This window comes from Pungitius pungitius, chromosome 1 (assembly GCF_949316345.1).
Source record: "Pungitius pungitius chromosome 1, fPunPun2.1, whole genome shotgun sequence".
Classification (NCBI taxonomy): Eukaryota; Metazoa; Chordata; class Actinopteri; order Perciformes; family Gasterosteidae; genus Pungitius; species Pungitius pungitius.
The window spans coordinates 18,666,755-18,684,914 of record NC_084900.1 but is presented as its reverse complement, the minus strand read 5'-3'; the positions used below and the strand labels follow the sequence as shown (position 1 = coordinate 18,684,914).

The 18,160-nt window shown below is 46.1% G+C and overlaps 1 protein-coding gene across 1 annotated transcript in view; it reads right to left on the bottom strand.

The window, feature by feature from the left end:
- Window positions 1–519: 519 nt before the first annotated feature.
- skia (v-ski avian sarcoma viral oncogene homolog a) overlaps window positions 520–18,160 on the bottom strand; it is a 54,623-nt gene continuing 36,982 nt past the window's right edge. Inside the window, exons 2-7 of the mRNA XM_037479383.2 lie at window positions 5,683–5,799; window positions 4,994–5,109; window positions 4,295–4,578; window positions 3,877–4,205; window positions 2,674–2,904; window positions 520–1,612 (exon numbers count right to left, since the gene is read on the bottom strand). Coding sequence (XP_037335280.1) covers window positions 1,436–1,612; window positions 2,674–2,904; window positions 3,877–4,205; window positions 4,295–4,578; window positions 4,994–5,109; window positions 5,683–5,799 — 1,254 coding nt within the window. The 3' untranslated portion in view covers window positions 520–1,435. The remainder of the gene's footprint in view (window positions 1,613–2,673; window positions 2,905–3,876; window positions 4,206–4,294; window positions 4,579–4,993; window positions 5,110–5,682; window positions 5,800–18,160) is intronic.

Genomic DNA, 18,160 nt, shown 5'->3' with positions numbered 1-18,160 from the left:
CAACCAAAAAGGAAACGTAGCATTCAACACAATGTACATTCTGATTGCATTGTACCCAGATTCTTATTCTTTCAACATAGGACTCTGTGAAGAAGTTCATGAAGTTTGGGAGTTGTAACCTGCTGGTCGAACAACATTTTTGTAAATTATATTACAATAGCGGGAGAAACTTTCCAACAATCGCAGACTGCATCAGAAGCAACAGGCAGAGCCTTTTTTCCTTTCTGTTTATTTACAAGACTTTGTCTTTAAGCAAACAAAACAACAGTATTTATTGGAGGTGCATATAATCACAAAATGTTTGCTGTTTATATGGTAGCAGTCATGTATACGATGATGTTTTCAAAGTAAGATTGAAGACAATAGTGGGAGTACAACGCATTATAACAGTATCTCGTTATGACAAAGTGCGATTCATTATTGTAAAGTCAAAGGAAACAAATCAACAACATACATTGATATTTACATACAACTTAATTTAATTCAAATGAACATTTTGTGGTTACATCTACCCCCCCCCCCCCCCCCCCCCCCATGGCATGGAGGATGCTGTCTGATTGAGTTGGAGTAAAAACATGCTGCCTTTCATCACTTGAGCAAACTGGGCCCACTCACTGGAGTTTTGATCTTTTCAAGATACACACATCAGGGTTTTGACCCAAATGCTTCAAATATCCATGAGGTGTGTGACTCGGTATCATCCCGATCCCAGCATGTTTTTATTTCCTATTTCTAACCCACCAAGGAGAAGTACCAGCCCATGAACTACTCGATTAAGAAAATAACATTGGGAGGACAAGACAGGTCGCTTGAACTTCCTCGACGGTGGATTGCGATGGCGTCCTGAAAAAACCACAGTGGGGAGTTTGTTTGCTTGTTCTGTTCATCTTCTGATTTTTATTTTACATTTTTCAAACCTCAATAGCACATAGAGATAATGAAACTGTCCTTTTTGTCTTTACATTTTGTCCTCAGAGGCCTCCACCCTCCTCGTCATGGCGATGGATGGTGGCAGAGAGGGAGAGCCCGCCCTCCTGGATCACTCCAATGGGATACGACCCTCTCCCAGGATCTACCATCCCAGACGTCCGTCCCAAGAGCCTCGCCTCATTTCCTTGTCAGACACAAGCCCACGTTGTGTTGCTTTGCTTTAATTGGTGTTTGATCGGAAGGTGCAAGTCAGTGCTTGATTTAGAAACACCTGCAGTCCCTCGATGCAGTCCCAGGACCCTTCCTCACTTGACTTTGGGCAGGAATGAGGACCTGGTCCTGGTTGCTTCTCTTTGTCATCGGTGCATTGTGGAGGGCGAGCGTGATAGACAGCAGTGCGGCTGGGTGTGTTTATGGTCTGACCTCGGCAGGTGGTGTTGGGGGCGGGGACGGGGGCGGCAGGGCGGGGCTGGGGGTAATTCGCCAGTCGGTGAGGTTGGCCGAATTACTTTTCAGCTGGCGTTACCTCCTTGGCAATGTTGCATTTGGGCCAGAGTTGATGCTGTAGCTCCTTGACCATCCTCTCCAGGTGCTCCCTGGCCTCCCGCTCATGCAGCAGGTCGGCTCGGAGCTGCTCGCGGTCCGCCTCGGCGTGCTGCAGCTTCAGCTGGAGGTCCTCGATCTGGAAAACACACGGCAGGAAGCAGATGTGACGTGAGCCCGTGAATCCTGTCCTTAACTGAGCGGTTTACACGCAGCGCTAATGGACTGTTTCATTCATACGCATGTTAACACGCTCTGCCACATCACTCTACTCTAGACACCAACGTTCAGAACTACGGTGAAGAAGAGGTGCAGCAGGGCCAAGGTGAGGCTGCGGCTGCATTAGGCTTTGACCACAAAAGGGGGTGCAAACATTTAGGCTAAAATGTTGCAAACTAGACACTGGATGCATTCTAAATGATCCCAATATGATCTATTTGCAGCAGTTTCCCTTTTCCAATTAATTTAGCCCAATGAGCTGCAGGATCACATGAGGTGGGCTGTTGCGCAGGGAGGGGGACCAGCTGCTGGTTAAGAAGGCAGAGCAACTTGGTGCATTTACCCTCTCGGGGATGAAGAGAGGTGGGGAACTGCCCTGCCAGTACATTCTTGTCCTTTGACTTAACAAGTCCTCTTTTCAGCAAAAGCCCTTTGAGACTTCTTAGCTGTCTTGTCTTTTGAGCATGCTGATACGGAACCAGCTGGAGTGAATATTAAAAGCAGCAGGAGAGGCTTTCTCCTAATTATTCAGGAGGCCTTCAAATGCTGCAGTGGCAGATCTGATGCTAATTTGATCAAAATGTCAGCTCTGGGAAACCTCATTTTTGAGATAATGCTGGAAGGCCCAGCGCGGTGCTCCTGTCCTGAGGGCAGCGCGTCGCCATACACGTGAGCCTGAGAGCTTGACCTCCCTCTTGTTTTGTCTAATCTGCATTTCCCATGGTGCCTGCGGGAAGTCACCGTCTCTTCCTGTTTTCTTACAGGGGGGTGTTTCCTCCGCCTGTACACTTGAGGCTACACCCATTTATTTTTGACTGGGGAGGAGGAAACATATTTTTTTTCTGCTGACCTTGAGCGTCTGAGACAGTAAACTTTGAATGCACTGATAACTCCCTTGTCTCACACCAATCAACAGGCTCTGAAGTCTCACGTCCTCTTAATAAGGTTTTACGGCCCGCGTGGAAGTGGGAGCTCACTGACCTGTGCCGAGTACTTTGCTCGAAGGCGCCCGGCCTCGCAGCCTTTATCGCATACTCGGAGCTGGCGGGCCTGCTCCAGCTCCCGCTTCAGGCGGACCCCCGACTCGTTGGCTTCCTTCACCTTCTTCTCGCTCTCGGCCCGCAGGCGCTCGATTTCCTTCCTCAGGTTTCTCTTGGCCTCGGTGGCCTCCCGCAGCTTCTCCTTCTTGGCCACTCGCAAGAACTCCAGCTCCTAGGAGGCAAAGAAGCCGAGTGTCGCCATGGGTTTCATACGACTAGCTTGCAGGTGGTCTGCACCCATGTGAATGTCCACGTTGTGCTCTGATTGTGTTACAGTGTCTGCACTGAGCCGTGCTTGGGGTCCGGGCCGCGTGTGGACCGGCAGAAGAGAGGCTTCCTTCCTCTGAATCACTGGAAGAGTGTGTGTGTGTGAGTGACACATCCACAGCCTCCTCATGAGGACTTAGCAGTACAAACATGTCTGTTATCGAGCTTTGTTGGTCCTACAACACACACCCATCCCCATCACACCCCTTCCACATACACGTGTACTCCTTCAACACCATCAGGGGGAGTTTTGCTTGTGCCTGTAGGTCGGTTCCTTGGTCTGCGTTTTCCTGTTCTCGCTCAAAGACCATAAATAAAAATGGAAGTCTGGCCTTTTCCTTTGCAGCAACATCCGCTCTCATTGTTATCACTTGCCAACTCATGCTGAGCTTTGCTGACGGTAATAATGACTTTCAATACCACTTCTGCATTTTGATGCCTAAGCTAAAATCATTTCCTTGGTCTGTCAACTTTGAAACCTTCTGTCTCAATTCATTTCAAGAAGGCAGGAAGGAGTCTAAAGTGGAGATGGCAGCTCGGGCCGCACAACAGTGACACAAAGCGTCCACTGCGATGAAGTCACATGCTATATGTAGGGTATAAATAGCACCGCAGAGTGAATGACAGGGGGGCTGCTCGCTCCAATATGTGGTATGAACAAGATGCATTCCAAATCCCTTCACAGCTTTCTTGGCAGAGCCGTGTTGAAGAGGTCAGGGGTCAATGCAAGGTTTCAGGTCTTAAAGTGAGTTAAAGATGAAATGAAATAAGGATAAAGTCTTAAGTTAATCAAGAAAACTCCAGTCTTTGTGCTTAGCTCAACACATGTCCGTTCTTTACATTTAGCGAGGGAGAAGATGGGGGAACAAGCACATACCTGCTGGAGGCTGCGTTTGGCCTGCAGGGCCGAGCCCAACTTCTCCTCCTGCTTCACCCTCATCTTAACGATCTCGTGCAGAAACCTCTCCTTTGACTCTTTAGAGTCCAGTCCACTGTCCAGCGCCTGCCTCAGGCTCTCCAGCTCCGACTCCAGCCCCAGCTCCGACGGGGGCGCGGGGGCCGAGACGGGAGCGGCCGGCGGGGTGGTGGCCTCGACCGACGTGGCGCTGCAGATGGGCCCCCGGGCCCCCGGCGAGCTCAGGTCCTTGGCCGAGCTGCTGGAGGAGGTGAAGGACGGGGACGACAGAGAGGACAGGGACGAGGTGACTGTTGGGAGAGACCAGAGAAAGAGAGCGGTCAGGAAGCGGTCGTCTGGCCGGCCCCCGTCACAAACCCCTCGCTGGTGCTTTGCTTACGTTCGTCGCGGCTCTCTACCTCCACCTCCACCTCGGAGTCCCTGTCGGCCTGGGGCTCCGGCGGCTTGCTGGCAGCTGAGGACGGAGGGCAGGGGGCCTGCAGCTCCCCGGAGGCTCTCCTCTTGCGGGGCCTGGAGTTGGCGCCCTCGCCTGGGGGTTCACCCCCACTTGCATGGGAGGTGCTGGATACTGACGGCGACATAGGGCCCACCTTCCCCTGGGCCAGTGGTGCCAGGGCGACATTGGGGGCCACGGCTTTCTCCAGACTCTTGTAGTTGTAGAAGCTAAAACGACAGCAAAGTGAATGTCTCTGGTTATGTATGAAAACATAAATCAAGGTCACTAAGACCAGCTGCCTTTTGCCAGTTCCACATTGTATGCTGTGTTTTGAGCTACCTGAGCCAACCAGGGAGGAGAAACATCTAATAAAGCGCCAGCAGCTCTTTCCTCCCACTGTATGACACACCGGGCGTATCAAATGAACTGGTGCAGCCTGTGCCGTGCCAAGTGTGTGTCCACAGCATGAGTGTGTGTGCATGGTGTTGTGTGGGAGGCTGTGGTATAGTCACACTTGACCCCTCTGACACCAGCCCACCCAGACAAGTGAGAGAGCATGCTGCGAGCTCATTGGATCCAGCTGAATATCGCTTGCTTTGTGATCTATGAGCGGCTCTATTGGCCGTGGAGGGCTGGGCTCACCTGTCTCTCAGCAGGGCCAGAGGGTGACTGGATGCCTCCTTGTCCCCAGCGGAGATGTGGGGGGACCAGGGTCTGAAAGCTGAGGGCCTCTGTCTGGGCTGAATGCAGTTGGGCCCCTGAAAAAAAGGCAAAAAATACAACGTTCAGTAATGATACAGACTGGATAGCTCTCCACATGGGGGACTGCTAATGGCCGTTCAATACCTGACTGACAATTAACAACATGTTACTTCTTCTTATAATAACATGACGACTGTTAACTTAAGAGGAACTTCAGATCTAAAAACAGGATTACGAATGTTATGCGACATTTCAGATGACAATTTTGATACAATTATGTGGACCGTAGAGTTTGAAACCAAATCATCTCCATATTGATTAGATTTAACTTCATGTGGGTATGAAGTGTGATCCAAACCTGTCTTAGCCTGAATGAACCCTTGTTGGTGTGACCCAGCCTGTTTTTCTACATCTAAATGAGACAGTGGAACCTTCCAGGGGATTTTTTAGTGCTTTAGGTTGCAGTTCCTCTCATGAAGACGTGTCCATTGATTGAAAGGGTCTGAGTCTTGTGATGTAACAGGAGGGAGGTCACTATGGGTATTAACGGTACATTCTAAGCATACCTCCACTGGACCCCTACCTCCACAGTTTTTGGGAAACCCGGCCCCGGGCTGAGTGACACCAACCTTATTGGAGGCAGACAGGGACTGGAGCCAGTCGTGCTGCTTCTCTTTGTCCGCCAGCACGGCTTGCGATGGGAAGTCGTCATATTTGGACTTTTTGATCGGGATGGGATCGGAGGCCTGGAAGAGAAGCAGGACAAGTTTTACCTTGTGTTTCAATCAGGGAGACGTTTTGGAATCATCACTATTTCATTCTAACAAAGACATTAACGCATAAGGAGCACTACAAACAGCTACAGAAATATCAAATAAATGGCTGTACTACTTCAAACATTCAGATACATCTCAATAGATTTTCTTTCCCACTCGTGGTGTCAACTTAACAAGTGGCTAAGGGCTGTCTCACTGTAATGTCAGTGAACTGAGATGCACTAGACAGTGTCAGCCAGGTCAATGGCTGTGTGTGTGTATGTCGGACTTGTCTGATGCCTTGAAGTGCTTTCATGCTGCTGTTTCTTTTTTTGACAAACCCAATCCAATACAGGTCCATGTGAAGCCCAGAGAGGAAGCTGGAGGTGACTGTGGCAGTAGTTGTGTCTATCGCACACAGACACATCCATGCACACAAACAAGCAGGGGTTTGTCTCTCAGGCTTCTCAGCGATGACCTCAGCCTCTCCAAGCTGTGGCTGTCACTAGCTGCCACAGGCACACACACACACACACACACACACACACACACACACACACACACACACACACAGAAAAGAGTTCTGCAGGATGACGTATTTGTGCAGGCCAACCAGGAAGCCAGCACCACAATGATGAAAAGGGATTTTTGGATTGATTTTTAAATTATTGCATTAAATAATAGTTATGTTAGACTCAAGTTTTGTTGAGAAAGCTCTTCACAAATGAAAATCTCTTTATGGTTTCTGAAGAATGAAGTATGATGCCAACAGAGAGCACCACTAAGATAAGAAGGATTTAAATGGGACATTTTGTGATGCATTGAAAGGACACGCAAACAACATTATTTTTAATCACTAGCTTAATAGATAATACGAAATGTGGCTCTATTTACATGATTTTTGGCCATTGCTCTGTAGCACAGTACAGAGAGTGTTCCTCCTTGGAGTGTCAGACCAGAGGTATTTCCACCTCCTGCGTGGGGTCAACAGGTGGCCATTTGTAATGGCCGTAGATCCCGTTGGCAGTGTGTCATGCTATGCCACATGCGTAATCACAGCTGCTCTCACAGGAAAGTAGCGTGGCTAGACGAACAAATACCACTGTCCTCATTCCATGTACAACGCTCAATGCCTTCCATGATCCAGAACGTTCGATTAGGTCACCTTGACAGGTGTCATGATGCAAGAAATAACTATTTGTTAAGAAAAGATAAACTATAAACTGCATGTGAGTGTTTGGATACAGTATTTCACAGGTGTACAGCTTGAGGGGGGGGGGCACTGTGAAAGTCATGCTAGAGTAGCTGTGTTACACCAATCCAGTGAGGAGATATGAGTTGAATTTGACTCAAAGTGTCAGATCAGAATCACATGCGTTTTCAATTGTTCATTTCATGGCGAGTTGATCCATCAAATAGGTGCTCAAATGTTTAACCTGAACCAAAGGGGTGGACATACCAAGTGGTGCTATAATCATCACCAGAGCAGTTTAAAAAAAACATGTAGAAATCTTGTAAAATAACGCTACAGTAGAACACAGTCCTGACTGTGGCTCGTTGTTTATGGATTATCTAGTGAGATATGTCTCACATATCGGGCTCAGCGGCAAGAGCCTATAGTTCTCACACACACAGACACACACACACACGTCTGGATTACAGCTTGCCAACACTGGGGCTTTCCATTAGGGCGAGAGCCGGACACGGAGATGTTGGATGAAGGAGAGCATTGGAGGTCAAATATTATCAGCTGAGCTCATGGCGCTTAGATGGGCATTTTGACAAAAAGGGGCCTCAGTCATGATGAGTCACTGGTTAACGTGACCTCGTGTTGGTTTCAGGTAATCTAGCCGAGAAGGTAGAAGTGGTGTAATCTTACTATAATTAGACTAGTTATCTCATTACAGTGCGTGATATCTTCCTCTGCATATCCGTGTCTGCATTATCATTTGTGGGGCGTGTGACATGAAAACGTGAGAAGTAATATGCACACTGACACAAACACACACACACACACACACACACTGGGCCTCTGTCATTCAACTTTACAATGCTGTCCTGATAAGCAGGTTGCTACACATGATAGACCTGGGCTGACTTCAAAGACACGTGTGCGTGTGCAGCCACACCCCCTTTATGGTGCTGGTTACACAGCGTAGACAGGATGTCACACTTCTAAAATAAGGCTCCCTGATTAGCAGCGATGTGTTTCAGGACGTACCTAGTCTACACTGTCTGTGTACTCTGCACCTTGCGCTGACAACTCTACGCCTCCTATTATCTATGCATTACACTGCCAGCTGGACTTGACCTTTTACTAACAACTAGACATCAATTGATCACTGGTTCCCGTGCTTCTTGTGAGAAGCTGCAGTGTCTTTACGTGTCTTTAATCAACCAACGGCAACAAGTATCGATATTGGCCTTTTTGACGCTGTAAAATGCTCATTGAGGGCCCTTACTTCACACATGGCGGCCCCTGTATGAGAAAGTCACAAAGCCCCAAGTCATGGGGAAGCATATGTGGAAATAGTGAGAGTGGCAGGCCCGTCTCAGCTGCCAAAGGGGACCCCATGCAGGGCCCCATGCGTGTGTGTGTGAGAGAGAGTGAGGCAGGATGGGTGGAGTGATAACAGTCTTCTCAGTTGAACGCCGTCTGTGTCTTTTGAAACCCTCCGTTTCAGAACACTTCCTCTGTCTGCATGGCACTGATGTTTTTCACAGTTACACTAAATACTGTACAGTACGCTTGAACAATATTAAATATAGGACTTCTTGAGCTTGTCCCATTCGGTCACTGTATCATACTACTGCAGTTCCTAGTTCCTTCTTAACGTAATATCACAGTAGCAACTCTAAGAAATCGGCCCGCCTTGAACCAGCACTGTACTAGTAATGAAATAATACCGTCCCTAAAATTGCTGTCGGAATGCATGAAAATCTCCAAACCAGCGGTGCTATTTGGGGTTCTTCATTGTATTGTACCTTTTTTTTAATAAATCATAAGAGGGGTTTTTTGTTAGCAAGTAAACCGCAACGTCCCACTGGGTTCCAGATGAGTCAGTCAGAGGAGAGTTCATGGAGAGTTCTGTACAGCTGATCAGTCTTAAACAACGTCAGACCAACGTATCCGTGTTGAATCTGTTTCCAGTTCAACTTAATTTGAGCAGCAAACAGGAAAGAAAGCAACCGATTTGGAGGAAAGGTTGTTCTTGTGGAGCTCTGTTGGGCCGATGCCAGAAGGGGCCTGTGAGGGAGCCAGTGGTTTCCGGAATGACTGCCTTCTGCAAACTTGATCTCAAGACGAGCTCTGGTCTGAGGTTAAACTCAAGGGTTGTGGCGTTGAAAATAGGAGTGTCGCCAAAAACCAAATGCCACCGAATCCTCCCGATCTGAATGATACAGCGCTTGTGGCGGAATCTGTTTCTTGACACAATCTGTCATTTCCATCTAGACCCGCCTCCTAGTTTCATTTTGTGCCACTCCCTGCTATCGCCGTCTGTCCCACAACCCCCACCCCGCCGTATTCGTCTATCCGTCTGTGTGCGTTTCCTGTCTCATAGATTACAGGATGTCCTCTGCAAACAAGCGAGATTTCTGTTGCAGACAAAGCAAGAGAGCAAAATATATTCGACAGAAACTGCAAAACGCAAGGACAAATAAAATGTTTGGGGGCTAAAAGAGCTTCCAGCTCATGTAAAAAGAAACCAAAACCACAACTACTGCCAAAAGAACAAACGCCATAAATCAAGCCTGTCAGCACAGCATTAATGTTGTATGCATTTTGTTGTGGCATACCAGCTAGTACTACTTCTAGAATTGATCTACACGTTCTACGTTACAAGCCTTTTCTGTAGCTATTAACTGTAGCCTATGATCAGCCTCATGAAGTTTGCTCGGGCTGTAGCTGCAATTTGGTCACTTCTAGAAGCATGAATAATCTCCATGACAACTGACCAAACTCCATCTGCTGAGGTAAGAACGAGAGCATGATTGAAATTGTTTGAATAATTGAATGGCATTTATAAAATCCAGACCCTTTGATAATTGACATGGACAGTGCTGCGTAGGACACAGTGTGTGTTCTAGAACATGACACTGATCCCTAATGGGGCCTTCACAGAGGAATCCTTTCTGCTTGGACAACATAATGTGACTAAGTGTCAAGACTGCAAGCTGTCTGAGAAAAACAACTTGTGATGACATGGTGCTTGACGGGTTGCCTAACCCAACACCGCCCCCCACCAAGACTTGGCTATGATGAAAAGGCAAACACGCGGTTGTCTTTGCTCTCTATTCACTCAGGAGGGCTAGCAGAGCCGCACCCTCCATGTGACCTGACTTTGGCCTCCCTGCATGTTCCTCTGAGGGGCCCGTGCTGGTGTGAAGGAAGGAGGCCAAAGGAGAACTCAGCTCCAAAGGCTCCACATATGGTTGGTAACAAACAGGTGTTGGACAACATGTCTTTCCCATATTCATGCACACAAAAAAGGCTGACCTGGAACGCTCAGGTTGAATTCATCAGCTGCTGGCCTTGGAGGAAACAAACAAGCCCCCCTCCATACTGAGCAGTTTTTATGTCTGCTACGAGAGCACCTGCTATGAGCCGTGTAGGTGAGGTGGGCTGCTTAGCTTCTCACCACCTTGCCATGCTCCCTTCTCCTCTCCATGCCCAGACGAACCTAGCTCTGCGGCTCGAGTGAGATTCCTCGTCTGTGTGTTTGTGGGTTACACCCCCCCCCCCCACACACTCACACACAAACTCACAGAGCTCAAATGTTGGCAACTGGTTCATCCCACCATCTCCTCCCTGGCTGAGGAGTCACAGAGAACAATAGGGCCTCTGTCTTGAATGAAGTAAACAGCAAAAACACGTTGCAGTCAAACTGTTGCAGCGCTGCCCTGCAAAGCATCAAAATCATCTTATATATTCAAGATCGTCTCTGGTTCTCCGTCCGGCCGAACAGGTTTGCTGACTACACTGGAAAGGACCTCGTTGAATATTCACTTTGATACAGCGCAGAGTAATTTCTCCCATGCTCAGCACATAAGTAACCACGTTTGAAATTACAAAAAGTAAGTGGAAGCTAGTTTAGATTGTTGGAGAACCATAATGGGACTCCAAGTGTGTATGTGTGGACAAATGGCAGATGTTCTGTCTATCAGGTAGCTATATGCACGCTCTCCACATAAACCATCATTTATAATATATAAATAGATACAACAGCATATATAAATATATGCTGTTGTATCTGCGCTAGGGCCAATCTGAAGTTGCACACAGAAGGCGGGTCTAAGAAGCACTTTAGCCAATTGTTGATTAAATAACAAAATGTGACATACAATTTAGGCAATTAGCATCCTTAAATGGACTCAGCCTGGGGCAACATTGGTTTTGCCCCAAGTTTGCGCTTTCTTGTCATGGCTGGTATCGACAGGCAGACGACATTATGGAGGAAGTAAAGAGCATGGATTTTATCGGCATTCAAGCAGACAAATATTAGTAGTACATATTATATCATACCAATTATTATTTCATGAATAAAAATTATATCACACAGATTTTTATTTGTATCAAGTTTTTACTGCTTTGTTGATGGAATAAATATCAAATATTGGGGTAATGTGTACATTGCCCTACCTAGAACATTTTCCACCAGCCGCCAAACTCTCATTAACTGCAGTAATACGCAAGTAGAACCCAGCGATAGAAGCAACAGAGCTGAAGGCAACGAAGGATTCCTCTCGTGCTGCAAGTCTTTCCACTGCTTCCTGAAGGCCACGCAGCGCCGCTTTGACTGTGCACTAGCATGGAAAAAGGGGAGGGAAAGGGAAGAGATTGGGAAGGTAGAAGCATCTCTTTTTCCTCTCGCCAAATTTGCTTTGGCAGCTCTTTCCGTGGGAATGGTTGAAAACTAGATATTTCAGCCGCAGAGAGCCAGGGATTGGCCAACGGATGAGACGGAAAGCTCAGGAGCCTAACATAGAGGGGGCGGGGTGTGTGTGTCTGTGTGTGTGTGTGTGGGAGGGGTAAGTAAATACATCTGGACTTTTCCATGGTTTTTCCTTTTCCATCTCTTCCTTGGCTTTTGCTGTTTCTAGAGGGATCAAAATGCTAACATTATCATGCTAGACAGATAGGTGTGTTAGTTAGCGTTCAAATTCTCCATTGAGCCTCTACTTATTCAGTCTGTAATGTGCAACAACTTTCAGTAGAACTCAGCCAAATTCAGGCCAGTTCATTAAATAAGTGTCTCACTAATTTTGTGTGATGTGGGTGGATAAACTATGTAATGATACCAAAGGCATATTGTAATGCAACTTCTTGACTTACCAGCTGAGGTGGATACATACGTTTTGGTGATAAGAATAAGTATTAGGGAAAAGGCAACACATTGAATATCGGCATGTCATTTTACGTAGTGTTAAAATGTCCCTTCCTATCAATATCAAACCTCCCCCTTTAAAGCATAATAATTGAAACCTGCAGCTAAAAGACTTAGCTGTAAATAAGTGTTAATTCTGGAGCCTCTCCTGTTCAACATCTACATCCTTCCACTAGCTCAGATTATGGAAAAGAAAGTATGCCATCACGACACACAAATCTACATAAAAATATGGCCCAGGGGACTAGAATCCCATTCACGGGTTGGGTAAATGCATTGAACAAATCAACAACTCGATGTGCCAGAATTCTCTTCAATTAAACAGACCAAGAAAGAAAGAAATAAACAAGAATTCCTTGTTTTTGGGGCTAGCAAAGACAACAATTCAGTGACGACAAAGGTTTTTGGGCATCAGTGGTGGGAAATGTGTGTAGTGCGTTGTGTACTTGTGCTGTGATACGGCTGAGTGCAGACTGCGATGTTCCCACTGCTGATGCTGATGCTGTTCGAAATGATCCTGATGCCAATAATTGTAATGGAACAAGGAGTTTAACACCTGCTGGAATGGAATGTGAACGCTGAGTAGGAGCAATGTCATCTTTGTAATGCATAATGATTTATTTTTCTATTTATTTGGCAAAGACAATGCACAACAGTTGTAGTGTAAGTGAGCCAGAGTTAGCCAAAGACGCTAATGTTTGTGAGGCAGCATAAAATAAAAAATAATGAAAAATTCAAAAGGGAATGTAATTAAAATTCATAGACAAACAGACAACAACACTAAGAAAGTGTTCACTCGACTAAAAAAGTGTGGTAAAAATCCTTTCATCTCGTCTCTCTGTCGTGTTGCCTTCTGGCTCGGATTACAGCTGTTCCACCACCAGGAGACATGTGTGAGGACACCCGCATTCTGCTTTAGGCCGCTATCTAAAAGCAGGATCATTTTATTTGTTCATTTATAAAGATCACCTAATCACTGTTTGTACCCTAATGTATATAGCCATTGACCTGTGTGTTCAGGCACTTCTAGTTGTGTGTCCAATCCAACCCAAAGATATCTTAATTCGTACTGGATGGGGTTGTAACTAACAATTATTTTAATAATCGCTTATTTTGTATAATTTTTTTGATAATTTTTTTGATTAATAAAAAAAACGCTGCAGTGCGTAGGAATTTACTGATGTCTCTTCCCTTGCCGTTTTTTGAAAGGGGGCCAGATGTGAATCATGGGTAATGGGGGGAGAGTGAGTCTGGTGTGTGTGTGTTTGTTGTGTGCAGCATCGGGGAATGCGGGGCATGGGGCGTATTTCTGCTTGGCGTGTAACGTGCCCCGAGGTGGAGGTGGCTTGTGAAAGGGTTAAGTCGGATGGCTTAGCAAATACATAAATAACACTGCAGAGGGGGGGGGGGGGGCATAGATACTGCTGCCTACTGTGGTGGAGGAGAAGGGCCTACATGCCCACATACACACACATGCTGGCTCTTTGATTTCCAATGATTACATAGGGGGCACTGGAACACAAGCAGGCATTCCGGATACACTGGTCCAGACTGCTGCACATGACTTAACATGTGACAGCCTCGGCGAGGGGCGCTGTGCAAACATGCACACATACGTCTATGTTTGCAAACTGTGCGCAGCAAACTGTGCTACTGTACATCAGCAACAGGCCACGTCCCATAATGGTACATTACCTCCTCAGACAAACTCTCCTGCCTTGTGAGCTAAGATGGACACCCCACATCCTTTGAAGACAAACAGGAAGTCTTCACTAATCTAGACATTAGGAGCATGGATGCAGGGGGGGTGAGGGGGATTTAAGTCTGTGCGGGGGTCAAATCTCCTGTTATCCTACAGACGTTATCAAGCCTGCTATAGCCTCATCCCTGGAGCCGGGACAAACCACCAATTAAAAGTCCTAACCTCAAATCTCACCTGCTCGGTCTGTGGTTCACCGCCACAGTTTTATCAGTTTGCATGATGAATAATGAAGGCTGCATCTTAAGGTTTCACCATGAAGATGTAGTGAGTGAATAAAGAAGAGCTGTCATACTGTTTTGGCAGTATGTATGCCATGCCTCAGTCCAGTACAGGTGTCTCCTCTCATTAGCAGGTATAGCATGTTGAATGGGTACTATTTTCTTTCGGGGGCCTCTCTCTTCATGAGTTGGTGTTGAGGCAGTTTGAACTTGAACTTGACCTGGAATCAACCTCTATTTGGACACCTGGTGTAGCTAGTAAACAAGAGAAACATGAACTGTTGATTCCATTCATATATTTCCGTCTGCATGTTGTATGGCAGACCTAAAAGGTGAAAGGGAACGGAATGAGTGAATAGCCCACCTGTAAAATGTTTTCATGGGAGGCCCACACAAACCTTTGTTATGTTTGACTGTATTTGAGACTATACATTGCGTTTATGAGAGACGGCGGCAGCCCATCAGAGTGTTGACAACACAGCACAGAATCAAATAGTACAAGGTCTATAGTGACACAGAATGTGATGCAGCCTGGACTCGCCACACATGACTTTCAGTTCACTTAAAGCTTCTGACCTACAGCTGCAGCGTAAATAAAAAGGCCGGGGTGGTCACTTGGAAGATGGACTGGTCTGCTGTGACTTAGCGGCTGTAACAGGTTTGGTTGATTTCATAAACAAGCCCCCGGCATTCGAGACACCGATGCTAAATAATGGTTTGGAGGATAATGGAAGGTGTGAATCTGACAATGTGCGAGTCTAAGGGCCCTCTCAAAACCACATCCACACAAGCACCTAGAGGAGGAAATGATCAAGAGTAAACAAGGCAGAATGCTTGAATAAATTGATGTGTGATCACCCAGCATAGCCTGTTAACTGTAAATACTGTGAATGGGCCAAGCAGAAATTCTAGAGGGTAGTATTTTTAACAGGTAGTATTTTTAAACTAGGCACTGTAGTGACACTCCATTCAAACTAGTGCATGCTAACGTGACACAAGAAGAAAATGGGATTCCCCTTCACCATATGCACTGGATGCATTTCGCCTCAAGTATAGATCAAGCAGTGGATTTAGTGGGATCGGGACTATTTGGAGGGATTGACACCAGAGGGGGTCAGACATGATAGCTCAACCCTTTAGCCACTATCCAACCAATCCCTTTAATGAAATACCTGGAAGATAATCTAGAGGGTTCAGAGGAAAAACTCAGTGTGAGATCCCGTGCCATGGATTTTTGGCCAATAAGCCCTAATAAGCACCACCCTGTGCACATAATCTGGACTAATTTGCATAAAATATTTACTAACTTGTTGGAGTCGTGTTTGGACGGTGTGAAGCCTTTCATATATTTGTCTGTGATTGAATTGACGGGTTGGACTTTGGTTCTGGCTCGATTCCGTGTCCATGTGTGTGATGTTCAAAAGCTACATTTAAACCTGCCCAGAGACGCCTCGCTGTGCACAAAAAACAAGAAGTCTTTGAGGGACGCGGCTCACATGGCCAGAGGCTGTCTGTCTTTGTGGGCGGGATTAGGGTGGCCTGTCAGCTGTTCCAGACACCACGACTAGCCACTGCCACGCTCCTGAACAAGCTCTTGTCTGACAGGCCCCAGCCACCCGGGTCTGCCTGGTTTTCAGACAAACCACTGAACACACTGCGTCCCTATGCGCCGCATAAAGCTGCATGCATTAATGGCCTTGTTTGTTGTAGTTGGCCATTAAGTGGGCCAGGCGTGGCCGCAATAATGCATTTGGAGACTAGACGTGGGTCAATTAGAGCGCCACTCTGAGTCCATCATCCAACATGGAGAAACAACATCTACACATGAGGGCAATTGAAATAAAAGCTGTGGTGTTATGAGTGGAGAACCAGGGGGGTGAAAGACAGACGTCCGCTGCGGTGTAAAACTTGTACTGTATGTGTGTACTCCTTACGCTCATCCTTAATGAAAAGGCTGATGTTTTAAACCCAATCCAAAGTTGCTATATTTAATGGCTTCCTACAAAAATTCTTCATCTGCAGCTCAACAGTGGCATGTTGTAGTAGTCTGACCTTTCACCTCAACCTTTAGAGCACACCCGGGTGATGCTGATGTCCCAGCAGCCAATCCCAACTGTCTGTGGCAGCTCTGCACAGTAAGGACCAGGCGGTATCCTCCGGGTTTCAAAAGGGAAGACATGCCAAAGTACCGTAGACCTGCATTCTCACTACTGACCCCCAGGAGGAGACTCCTCTGGTTGTATAGGAGTGAAGTTGAGAAAATGACTTTACTTCTAATTTAGTGGCTCAGGAAACATTGTAAACATGAGTTCATTGTCTCACTTAAACCCTTCCAACAAAAAAAAAGAAATGTAGATTATAGTCCGTCAGACAGGAGGTTTCAAAATGAAAAAAGGAGAAGCGTTTCAGCAAGAGACATTAGGTCATGTCCTCCTACGGCTAAAGTGGTGAGTCTTAACCTCTTAAGAGACACCAGCCATGTTCCTATAATGATGCAGCAGGAAGCTACATTACAACAAAGTACAATAACCAGCAAACTGAAGCTACAGCTTCCACACTTCAAATATTTAGCACACAGCGTTGTGAGATCCAACTACCGCTGCATCCATCAAGGGGTTTAAAGGGGGTGTCCAAGTCTCCAAACTGTCACTTAGATTTTCCTGGAGGAAGAGACTCTCCAGTGAGACACATGCGGTAAAGCTGCATGTACCATCTACTCGGCCAGTGGAGGCCTAATGGTCCGGGTCCTTGGAGAGCACTCCAGTTGCACGGTGATGGGAATGTTTTCCACTGCTTTCAGACACTTGGCGCTGAGGATGTTCTGCATTTACGTGCAGCCACACAACTCAAAAAAAAAAAAGCATGCTAGCTCATCCGGCTTGCATCTACTGGGTTACACAACGTAAAATAAGAATGCGCTAAAAATAAAGTAAATTATGTTCTGTCTGAGTACTTCTAAAATCCCTGGTTCTTCTATCTAGACTTCTATGGGCCAGAGAAGAATTTCAGAGTCTCCTTTAAGACTGGTTTGATTTCAAAGTGCACTATTTAAAGCAGACTAAATAACATAATAATTTGCACAGTTGTATCTGCTAATGAGCGACAAAGCTACAATGAGCTGACACTTCATTGTACACTGTAGAGTTAATTTCTGTTCCATTTGTGTTGAGAGAGTTGAAATCACACTGCAAACTCTTACAGAGTCAATTGTAGCAAAGAGCTGGAGTCATTATCCGGTGTCAAGATCAGATTCATTTGCAACACTTAGTTAAATAACCTCTTTGATAGGATTGAAATGTAACTGTACAGTGTCACACTTCTTGGTAGCAGGCTTAACTCCATGTAATATGGTGCATGGATTGGTGAGGGTGCACCAGAAACCACAGGGTTGTTGGTTTGAACCCTGGCTTACCCATGTTCTATGTCAAAGTGTCCCTGAGCAGTACACCTAACCCTGAATTGCTACTTGGGCTAAAACACCACGTGTTAAAAATGCAACATAAGTAGCTTTTGATAAAAGCATCAGCTAAATGACGTTGTATTTAACAATGAGCACATTTATTTTGACACTTATTTCGAGTTAAATTGTTAACACTTCGTTGAGTGTTTTTTTAACACTGACAAGATTGGGACAATATAAACACCAGCTTAGAGTTCAAATTGAATCTCACAGTCAATTAAACTCTCTGAAATTTGCTGTGTAGGGAGTTACACACTTTAAAGTATTACTTTACTTTTTTCTTTGACTATAATATCCTGTATTCATTTTTTTTTTCCTCTAGTTGATCTGGAATTCCTAAAATAATTATAAATAACGTGTGGCCTCCTCTGTGTGGTCTCTTGGTCCGAGTGTCATTTACCTCCAACCATCGCACCAAAGGCAACCTGCGTTTGCTTTTCTCCCTGCAGCAATCAAACCCCACTTCGATGTGCTTGAAAAGCCTTTGGCACTTGGCAAGAGACGTCTTGGGCTGGTAGTTTGGACC